Below are 12,111 nucleotides of genomic sequence, written 5' to 3' on the forward strand. Positions count from 1 at the left end.
CAAACTAACAAAATTGATAGTATTTTTTTTCTTTTTATCAATACAAAAAATAAAGAAATAACTGATTTTTTTTTATTAAGAATTGATATTTACTTTTATATATATATAATAAATTAATTTTATTAAATACGTATTTATCACAAACAAATTCATTTTTTTTTACTAAATTAATACTTACAATTATTAATATATAATTGGACTATCTTTCAATTTACTCATTATAATTTTATCAACTTAGAGACCATCTACATCATATTAAAAGTTAGTATAGGAAAATCATCATAGGCACAAAAATAGCATATTTTCTTTAGTCTTTAAAGAACCAATTTATATTTTATCCACTATAGACAAATCCTATTAAGCAATGAACATATTGAAAGATGGAAAAATTTTGGGAACTAAAATTTTAGTCATAGCTAATCAAAATTTTTTTAAATTAACTTTATTTTAATAAGTTATTATATTTTTATTTTTTTATCTTACTCTTTTATAATTCACTCTACTTATCACACTCTTAATGATTCTCACATATTAACCATATTAATTATAATAATATATTCCTAACTATTAGGCATTAACTAAATCATATATTAATGTTTCCTCTTACAATTTGATATTTATATTTACGATCGCCATAAAGACTATAGTAACAAGGAATGGTAATAATAATAGTCCTTAATTGACATTAATTATAATAATTACCATAACCACTAATTTATTGTATCACTTTTTTATTATTAGAGGCAAACTATGTAACGTATACGATCTCTATGTTCAAGAGAAAAAAAGCACGACTTTAGTATATCTAAAGTACAATAAGAAACTTTGATATTCAAGAGCAAAAATTATGAATTTAGTGCAATTGAAATTTTTTGAATTTGATTTTGATCAGAATATACCAAAAAAATTTACAATAAGTTATAGTTATCATTTCAAATAGTATTATATTTGAATTTGACTTTAACACAGTGTGTATATTAAAAGTAGTTAAAAAATTTGAACAGATCGACATTCGTGATTATGCCATTCGTAAATACACATAATATCCATAATTACATGCCACTAACATCTAAAAATTAAAATTAATATTTATTAGTTATAAAATTCATACACATTATTTTTTAGTTATTGCATAAGTAATACATATCATTCATAATTTCATATTATTAACATCTATAATTTCGTACTCATAATAACATTTATAATTTCATATATCTGATGTCCATAATTAATAAATTTTATAATTAATATTACCAAATTTTAAATTATGTATTTTATTCTATTCTTTAAATTATCTCATACGTGCACTACTAATAGATCATGATTTTAATTATTTTAATATTTTTATTTAATATTTATATATATATGAGTTAATAATTATTTTAAAAAATTTATTTTTAATTTTTGTTTATATTTTTTATTTTATTATTTATTTTTTATTTTTTAATAGTCTAGTGTAAAATATGAGTTATATAATAAAAGTTGTTAAAATTTTTTAATTTAATATCCGTAATTTTATATGTATAACATTTATAATTTTAAACATATAATTTTTATAATTAATGAATTGATACTAATTTATTATTTATTATCTTATTTTGTAGATCAAACTAATTATTTTAGATATTTTTTATTTTTAATAAATAGAGACTAATTAAATTTAAGATGTTTTTATTTTTTATATATAAAATGCATTGAAGTAATTTGAGATTTTTTTAGTATTAAAAATATCAAAATTTAAAATTTTTATTTGAGAAAAAAATTATAAAATTATGAATGTAATAATGAAAGAAAATTTTTAAAATTCGGTATATATTAAATTTGGAATTGACTTTTGGTGTAATTAACGAAAAAAATAATTAAAAAAATTAATTATATCAATTAAATTAAAAAAATTATATTTTTTTTATCCATACTAATATTATTAATTATATATTTTTATTTATTATTTATAATATTTTGGCTATCTAACAATATCCTCAAAAGATATTTAGTAAGATTTTTTTATAAAGGATTGATTTATTAAGATTTCCTTAATGATTGTTTCCCATTAATGATTGATAATTGTCAAATGACAAATAATTAGCCTAAAACAAAAACGCTTCTTATTATATTTTATTTTTTAGTAGTTAATTAAATAGTTTTTAAAAAATCTTTAGTCAAATATTTCAATTTTTAACCAATTTTAATCATCCAATAGTTTTTAACATTTTATTTTGTCAAACAAATTATTTTATCTAACAGAATAAAAATTTAAAACTGATTTAATATTTAATATTTGTTAAAAATTAAAATTTTGACTACTTTTTTTAAAGACCACTTAAGTATTATTCTTTATTTTTTATTTTTACATTATTAACTATGTTTAAGAATTGATCATAGTTCTGAAAATCGGATCGAACCGGTTAGTCGAACCAGTCTAATTGGGAACTAACGAAAAAAAGATCAGATCCGATGCTCATAACGGTCAATTCGAAAACTGTTTAACTGGCTAAGAACCGGTCGGTTGGACCGGACGAATAACCAGCTGGTTTTCGATTAACGGCGCCGTTTTATTTTTTTATTTTTTTAAAAAACAACGTTTACCCTCACTCACTCACTCACACCCCGTTCCTCCAACACACCCCCTGCCCCGCTATTCGTGAATCACAATCCCTCTGAACTCTGAAGCAAAGTTCAAAATCACCATACCAAAACCCTAGGTTCTCCCTGCAACGGTTCTGCCGCAGTGCCGCCGCCGTCCGTGCTGTCGGCGCCTCCGCGTCCTCTCTTGTAGCCCAGGCCCTCTCTTGTAGCTCGGTGTCCTCCTTTCCCCTGTCCCCGTCCTCCTTGGCTTCTCCGTTCGAGGTTGGAGCAGCTCGCCGCCGTGTCGCCGCTCGCCGTCCGTGTCTCCGTCGAAGGTTAGTGGCACTGCTTTCACTTCTTCGGTTCTTCTCTTCCTTTTATGCTCTGTTTGCTGATATTTGAATGTGAAATTGTGAATGGATTAATGGAAAATCAAATAATTGATTTTGTGTTGCTGCTCTTTTTTTAATTCCTGAAATTTTTGCTGAAATTTTCTTGCTGCTGCTAAAAATGGAAATCAAATCATTATTGAAATTTTTGTGTAGCTTTATTGATTTCAGGTTTATTGTGATTAGGGATTACTTGATGCTGTTTTGTAATGTTTGATGCTGAATGCTAAAAATGGAAATCAAATCAAATGCTGTTTGTTGCTGAATGATAATTTTTGTTGCTGAATGCTAAATGCTGAATGCTGTTGGTAGTATTAATTTTGTGCTGCTATTAATTTTCTGGCTGTGTTGCTGCTGTGGGTTCTGGGTTCTGGTGTGCTGTTGTGTGTTTTGTGGCTCTGCTGTGTTGATCATCTTTCTCAATGGGTCAATGTTCACTCTTCACTCTTCACTTGCGTTGTGTTGATCATCTTTCTCAATTGTCAATGTTCTTTATCAGAACTGAGAAGGAAAATGGCAATCTGAACCTGCAAAAGGATTTCCGCAGCGTCAGTGCTCACACTCGCAGGAACAAGAAAACTAACTCTTTTTCTGCCCTCTGGTACCTCTTCATCTTTCCTTCTATTTCTGCACTAGTTCATTGTATAGTAAGTCAACTCTTTGGATTACTGGCATAATAGAATTGGAGATTCAAGAGCACAGTTGATTTCTTAATACTGAAAATTCACCCTTAGTTTTGATCTAATTGTTTTGTTTAGTAGGAACTAATAGAATCTCTTCATGGCTTTATCAGTGTTGTTTCCTAAGTTATACTAGTTTCTTGTAAGAGAATTAAAGCTAAGCTAGTCTTGCCTTCCGTTTTGCACAAATAGGAATATGTAAATACGGCCATTTTATCAAAACTATAGTCACAATTAGGAAGTTTAATTTAATAGTATATGATGCAGATACGCCTATGGTACAGATATTTCAGTAGAAACGAAGTATTTGTACATTATAGCTTGCATATGTTGTGGAATAGGATAGTAACAATTAAGAGTATTGGTATTGATATACTTGTTATCTCTCTTTGAAATGTTACTTTATGGATTTACTGTTTTAATTTAGCTTTGCATTCTCTCAGGACTTCTTGGAATAGCGATTATAGTGTTGTTTATTGGGTTTCTTTCAGTGAATGAGATTATAGTTTATGTATGTAGTACTTTTAATTTGAATAATATTTTAAAGTTTACATTAGACTATAATTATATTTTAATGTGTTTATTATATTTTATTTATTATTTTATTATAAAACGGTTTTTTCGGTTCAACCACGGTCGAACCGATTGAACCTATGAACCAGTAAACCAGTAGCTAAAACAGTTCGATGACCGGTTCGGTTCTCAGAACCTTGGAATTGATACTTGTTTGTTTTTAATGAGTTTGTGAAGACATGCTTTTGAATTTATAATTTTAAGCTTATTTTTTCTAATTTTATATTTATATTTAATTGTGCCGGATCAACTGGTTCAACCAGTAATCCACTGGTTGAACCAGTGACCCACTCGTAAAACTGGATCGATTACCGGTTCGGTTTTGATAACTATGCCTTTTTTAAATCAAAATTCACTGGTTCGATTTATGATGGGACCAAACTTTCTCTCTCCTATTTTAGTAAATCGAATTGGGTTAATTCGATTTACTTGGATGCTTGCCAAATTGAATAGGTTAATTTGATTTACGTGTAAATGTTTAAATTGAATTATCCTGATTCGATTTATATAGATTTGTTTAGGATAGATGTGTAACCATTTTCTATTCACAACATTTGTGTAAATTTGATCTCCAATCAATTTATTTATGTAAATTATCCTATTTATTATTCTTTTCCTATTACAAAATTTACTCTATAAAATATTCTTTTTACTGTACCAATAATATGTATTATTTCCGTGTATATTTTTTATCTTTGTTAGTTGTGATGGTGTTATGTTTATGGTGACTGCAGGTATTAAGTAGAGTACTTGCATACTTGTAATAATGTTTCTATTTTAAGTAGTTAAAAAAGATGTAGCATCACTTTGTGTAATTTTCATAATACAAGATACAGGAGAGGAAGTTGATAAGGGAGGAATGGTGGGTTGCAAATTTGAAGGGAAACAATTTGGATACCTGACTTGAAGAGAGGCAGGGACTAAGAACTAACCAACTCGCAAAGTAGATAATGGAGGAACAGGAGCAGCTTAAAATAAGTTTCAAATCAGTATCATTTATGAAGAATTATTAATATTCCATGTGTAATAGGTTAAAATTAAGGCGATAAAGTTCAGCATATCATAGGAGGAATGTTGACCAAATAAAGTTATGGTGTTACTATTAGCATGGTTTTGCTTATTCCATAAGAAAATCTAGGCATCAAATTGAAGTGTGGAAGTTGACTTATAATTAGAATCGATTTTTCAACATTGAAAATAGAAATGAGTTGATAGTTAGGTTGATTGATACATAATGGTGAAAGTCTTTTGTATTGACCAGTTTTTTTAGACATTAGGATATGTACTATTTTATGCCTTCTATTGATTCTTTATTTGTTCATTCAATATTGTTTTTTGCAATGCTGAATTTGTGATCACAAAGATCCAACCTTCTTTTAAACTCATTAATTTTATTTTATTTATTCTGGAAGGAAAATTATCTAGATGGTTGCTGTTCTACTTGGAGCAATCACATTTGGCCTTGGGACTTGGCAGATTTTTCCGGAGACAAGATAAGGTGTGTTTTTTCTTATACTTAGCTGAGCACCTATATATATATTGGTGCTCAGCTAAAAGAGTTTCACAATGTCATCAGCAGGCCCAAGAAGAAGGTCTACCACCGGGTTTCTGATCTCGACAGGGTGATGGAGCTTCGTAAGAAGCCCTCCCTCATTCTGGAGCTCTCCTCCATCATCCAATCCCACAAGACCCAGTCCCTCCTCCTCCGGGACCTTGAGAAGAATGTTGGCTTTGTCCGCAAATGGGACTTCATGGCCCTCATTGAAAGGTACCCGACCATCTTCCGTGTCTCCGGATCACCTCCTTCCGTGTCCCTCACCCTTAAGGCCCAGAGTGTTGCCCAGGAGGAAGCCCAAGCCAAGGCCCTGATGGAGCCCCTCTTGGTTAATAATCTTAGGAAGTTGCTGATGCTGTCTGTTGATTGCCGGGTACCCCTGCAGACTCTCGAGTTTGTTGGGCCTGAATTGGGCTTGCCCTGTGATTTCAGGGAGTCTTTGGTTCCTAAGTACCCTCATTTTTTTTCAGTGAAGCGTGTTGCTGGGAAGGATTGCCTTGAGTTGGAGGATTGGGACTCCTCATTAGCTGTCACTGCCAGGGAAGCTAGGTACTTGCTCATTTGTGCATTATTGCTTTTCATCGATTTTGAAGGTGAAAAGAATTTGCTTTTCGTTTGAAAGAAAGCTGTGATGCTTGCTTCTTGATAACATTTTCATTATTAGCGGCACCAACTACATAAATTAACTAACCAAAATAGCATAGTAATGGTTTGATTAGAATTTATTTTAAGCACACATCAGCTAGCTAATCCAATTATCACTTAGGTTGGCACAGGAAGGAGTTCTGAGCGCGAACCAAAGTGGGGTTCGGATAAAAGTAAGGATTTCAAAAGATGGCAACTATATGGGTCCCTTTGCTTTCAAAATGAATTTCCCTCCTGGTTTTAGGCCGAACGTTAGTTACCTTGAGAATCTTGAGAGGTGGCAGAGGATGAATTTTCCTTCTCCTTACTTGAATGCAAGGAGGCTTGACCCTACTGCTCTGGAAACCCGAAAGCGTGCTGTGGCTGTGATTCATGAGCTCCTTAGCTTGACCATGGAGAAAAGGATGACATCTGTGCAGCTGGATGCATTTCAGGCCGAGTGTCGTTTGCCGTCTAAGTTGCTGCTTTGCTTGATAAAGCATCATGGGATATTTTACCTTACAAATAAAGGTGTGAGAAGTACGGTCTTCCTCAAAGATGCATACCTTGGTTCAAACTTGATAGATAAGTGTCCTTTGTTACGGTTTAATGATAAGTTTGCGGCCCTCTCTGGTAGAACAAATATGGATCTGTGCAACAGCAACAGTTCTATAGGGGCCATTGTTTAGTAGTTTTTTTGGTTGTTCACGGTATCTCTCAATCCGGCAGGGCAATGACTAATTCGCTGCGGATCGGAGCTCCATTTAATATTTTGCCGCTTGCCAATGAGTTGTCATATGCATAAGGCAAGATTGGAACCTTTTAACACTTAAGCAGACTAGTGAACTAACCACTAGTTTTATTTTTTTGACAAGAGTTAGTTCCGTTATTTAGAAGTTTTGGATTTTCAGAAAGCACAAATATTGCACAAATATTGCATATGTAGAAACTAACATTGAAATTTATATGTTGTAGCAAAAAAGATAAAATTACAGTATTCCTCTTATAACATTACATATTCTTTTTATGGAGTTAAAATAAGTGTTAGGTCCTTGATTAAATTGGTTATCTTTAGCCCAATAACCAAACTTGGCTTAAGGCCAAGAAATGGGTTAGGTGCTGAGTGTCTCCATGTTAGGGTAATATAAACCATGTACCAAATCTTTCTTGTTTTCACCTTACCTCCATTATAAATTTGTAAATTAGAGCACATTCATTCACGTTTCAATTTTATCCAAACTTTCGAGATCTATATGCCTAATCAAAACCATTACCTAATTGAAGGGAACCACATCTGCACATCACAATCATCACCATGGTCGTTTTCTTTCCATATTTCATCCATTTCGTAATATCTCCATTTGTAATTTTTAACATATTAAAATATCTTATGCAGCATTGATTTCTTTTTTCCATATTTACTCTAATAATAGCAATGTAATTTCTAAGAAAGGTTGTAAATATATTATTAAATAAAATTTGTCTTTTTATATGGATATTAGAACAGATATTATGAAACAAATTGAGTACTTATTTCTATTTTAAGTATCATATCAGTGGCTTGTAATGATCATATATCATGAGAACATGATATATACTTTATTTTTGGAAGTTCACATAGTGTTTGGAAGCTACATCTGAACCAACGTTTTTTTTTTTTTCGTAATAGAAAAGTTTATTTACCTATCCGCTAAATGGCTCACAAAAGCCTTATAGCTCAGTAACCAAGAAATCTATACATCAATTTTGCAAAACTAAAAACTATAGTTTTTCATTGATTAGAAATGTAGATTTAATTTAAACTTGATTGTTGATCTAGATTGTAAAAAGTCCCTTAGTGTGGCTATAAATATATACAATGCCTTTATTTTTAATTAATGAAGTTCTTGAATATATAAAAGAGGTGAATTCTACCGTACATTTTATAAAGTAACATGTAATTTATCTTATGTGACGTGTCATTTTTTAATTGGTTATTAGGTTAATCATGGTTAGACTATTTTATGATTAAATTAATTTTTAAAATGAATAATTATACAATTTTTTAAAGTATTAAAAATTAAAATATGACTTTTTTCCCAAATCATTTTCAAAAGATGTATATTAACCCTCTGCTATGGCTTTCGGCCTTTCGTTCTTCCCCCATTCATTCATCCTCGTTGTGCCTCTCAAGTAGCATTGTCTCGTTGACCGTAATCAAATTATAAGCCAACTGAATAATTAAAAAAATTGATAGGGAGTTTCAAGAACGTAGAGAAGAAAGAAAACCAACCTGTCCAAGCACGGCGAATCAGACTTTGGCCAAGGATGACAGCAGCGACGGACGAGGACGCAACGACGCAAACCAGGAGCCACAGACGCGATCGTGACTTCTGGACTTTGGAGTTCGGCCGTTCGAGACTTCGGGAGAGGTTGACTAGTGAGAAAGAGTTGTTGAGTGACATGAGAGAAAACGAGGAAGAAGAATTTAGGATTAGAGCCACTGTTTACGTGATTTGGAAAATTAAAAAAATTAGTTTTTAATCTTTTAATAAATTATACATTTATCCTTTTTAAAAATTTAATTATAATATAATCTAACTATGGTTAAGATAGTAACTCAAATTAAAAGCAAATATCCAATTAAGATGCGACACAACATAGAGAATAATTTATATGTTATTTTAAGAAGAGCTGGATAAAATTTACCTATAAAAAATTATGAGAAACAAAAAAATAAAAAATTCTATACTAAATTATCCTCTCCCACCCCCTTCCATTTTTTCTTTTTTAATTCTTTTATAGCCTCGTGATACGCTTGAAAATTTATTTTAGTATTGAGTTACAATCTCTTTAAAAAACTTAAAATCAAGTGATATTATTTCTAGGGGTCCAAAATCCAAAATAAAGTTTTAAACTATATATATATTGTACATGAATAATATTACAAATAAGTTATTCCATTAGACTCAGGAAAAGTATAGATAGATAATAAAAATATTAAATAATATGAACAATGAATATATCAGATATTCAATTCACTAGGTGTCCGGATGATTATCCTAATATTAAGATTTAGATGGATAATTTTAGGGTGTCGTGTATTTTTACTTTATTGGGCTAATTTTAGAGTCCACTGCTCATATTGTTCACAAAAACTATTGTCTATCTAACAAAGTCTTCAACATTTTTTTTTATATAATAGTCAGCTCTTACCTGAAAACAAATTACAGCCAAGCTAAGGAAGTTTTAGCTAAGAGCATAAATTCACAATGGACTAAAAATATATTTAGAACTAGGCTCAACATCAGGGCTTTAATTTTCAAATAGTGGAGAATAACAATCCCCAAAAATCAAGAAAATGAAAATGGTTTTAAGTTTTAACAATGAAGAGGTCATGGATCTAAGAGAGCATTGTATCAGTTTTTGGCCAGTGTTATTAAACTCTATAGTAGCTCTGCCATGACCCAAAAAAATAAAAAATCTATAGTAGCTCTAACAAAATTCCTTATTTCATCAACCACCATACTTAGGATAAAATTTACAAAGAAAACTGAAGAGGTCCCCTCTTGAATTCAACTTTATACATGATATCCCTTTCTCTTTATAGTTATTATATGTTATCAATTATGACTATAAAAATATTACACTATATTTTTCATTAATTAAACTAATTGATTGTATTAAAAACGTACAAGAAAAAAACCAATGAGAAATTCTTAAGTGCACTTAAAATATTGAACTACCTCTTGTATTGTAATTCATTCATTATATACTATTAGTGTTAAAGAGCTCACTTATTAATTCTCTAATCATTTCACTATCTCGTTCATAAGGTTTGTATAGAGAATTAGAGATTAACAAATGAGAAGAGAAAAGAGAGTATTTTTTACTCAAAGCACTAAAAATATGTAACAGTTATAAAATTGGAAGAAAATAGAACAAAATGAAGTATAAATCTTAGTCCATCATACAATTCAAATATTTCCCTTTCCTACAAAATCAAAACTTGTAAACATATCCTAAAAATATCCCAAAAACAACAACAACAACAACAACAACAAAGCCTTGTCCCACTAAGTGGGGTCGGCTACATGAATCAAACGACGCCATTGTGCTCTGTCATGTATCATGTCTACAGAGAGACCGTTTACATGTAGATCTCGTTTGACCACCTCATGGATGATCTTCCTATGTCTTCATCTGTCTTTCACCCCTTGTCAATCTTTCATCTCATCCACCCTCCTGACTGTGTATTCTGTCGGTCTTCTTGTCACATGTCCAAACCACCTGAGATGCGATTTTACCATCTTTTTCACAATAGGTGCTACTCCAACTCTCTCTTATATCTTCGTTCCTTATTTTATCCAATCGCGTATGACCACTCATTCATATCAATATCTTCATCTCTACCACATTTAATTTATGTTCGTGCTCTCTTTTATCCGCCCAATACTCTGTACCATAAAGCATAGCCGGTCTGATTGTAGTGCGATAAAATTTACCTTTAGGTTTTAAAGGTACTTTTTTTTTCACATATAAAAACAGACGCACTTCGTCATTTTGACCAACCTACTTGGATCCTATAATTTACATTATGTTCAATCTCTCTATTATCCTCTATGATACTCCCAAGATACTTAAAACTTTTAACTTTTCGTAAGATGTTTTCTCCAATCTTCACCTTTGTATTGGGGTTTTCTTCAGTGGTGCGAACTTACATTCCATATATTCTGTCTTGCTACGGCTTATACGCAGATCATACACTTATATAGCTTCTCTCCATGAATTCAACTTTCTATTTAGGTCTTCTCTTGACCCTTCAATAAGGACGATATCATCGGCAAAAAGCATGCAACATGGCACATGCTCTTGGAGATGCTCTGTAAGTACTTTCAAGACTAATGTGAAAAATGTATGGACTTAAGGATAATCCCTGGTGTAATCATATACCAATAGAAAATTTCTCTGTCACACCAGCTTAAATCTTCATACTAGTTGTAGCCCTATTATACATGTTTTTAATTGCACAAATATATGAGATCCTTACTCTCTTCATTTCTAAAATCTTACATAAGACCTCCCTTGGCACCTTATCGTACGCTTTTTCTAAATCAATCTCTTTTCTCAACCTCCGTTCTATCACCCTTTCCCATAACTTCATAGTATGACTCATAAGCTTAATCCCTCTATAATTTCCGCAACTTTGTATATCCCCCTTATTCTTGTAGATGGGTACCAAGGTGCTCTTTCTCCACTCATCAGGCATCTTCTTTGACCTTAAAATCTCATTAAAAAGCTTGGTTAACCAGTTGATGCCTTTTCCTCCAAGACCCTTCCAAACCTCAATCGGGATATTATTAGGTCCTACTGCCCTGCCATTTTTCATCTGCTTTAGAGCCTCTTTTACCTCAAAGTCTCGAATCCTTCGATAGTAGTCAAAGTTTTGATCTTCTTCCCTTGTGCATAATCGACCAAGGCTCGGAAGAGTCTTCTGTCCCTCATTAAATAACTCGTAGAAATAGCTCTTCCACCTTTCATTAATCTTCTCCTCTTGAGCCAACACCTCTCCATCCTTATCCTTTATGCACTTAACCTGATCCAAATCTCTCGTTCTTCTTTCCCGGCTCTTTGCAATTCTATATATACCTTTTTCTCCTTCTTTCGTATCCAAGACTGGTAGAGACCCTCATATGCTTCTTGTTCTTACTTCACTTACAGCCACTTTTGTCTCTTTCTTAGCCGC

At 31.6% G+C, this 12,111-nt stretch overlaps 1 protein-coding gene and 1 non-coding gene across 2 annotated transcripts; both read left to right on the plus strand.

Annotated features, from left to right (window-relative positions):
* The first annotated feature begins 2,612 nt into the window (after positions 1-2,612).
* LOC107476891 (uncharacterized) lies at positions 2,613-5,775 on the plus strand. Its single transcript, XR_008006713.1, has 3 exons — positions 2,613-2,900; positions 3,454-3,555; positions 5,620-5,775. It is a non-coding gene; the product is annotated as an uncharacterized LOC107476891 (transcript).
* LOC127739612 (protein WHAT'S THIS FACTOR 1 homolog, chloroplastic-like) lies at positions 5,776-7,892 on the plus strand (the record flags this gene model as incomplete). The annotated part of the gene is made up of 2 exons (XM_052259273.1): positions 5,776-6,311; positions 6,529-7,892. Coding segments are annotated over 2 exons (1,083 nt in total), but the record flags the coding sequence as incomplete, so codon positions are not given.
* Between the last annotated feature and the right edge of the window lie 4,219 nt (positions 7,893-12,111).

This window comes from Arachis duranensis, chromosome 3 (genome assembly GCF_000817695.3).
Source record: "Arachis duranensis cultivar V14167 chromosome 3, aradu.V14167.gnm2.J7QH, whole genome shotgun sequence".
NCBI lineage: Eukaryota > Viridiplantae > Streptophyta > Magnoliopsida > Fabales > Fabaceae > Arachis > Arachis duranensis.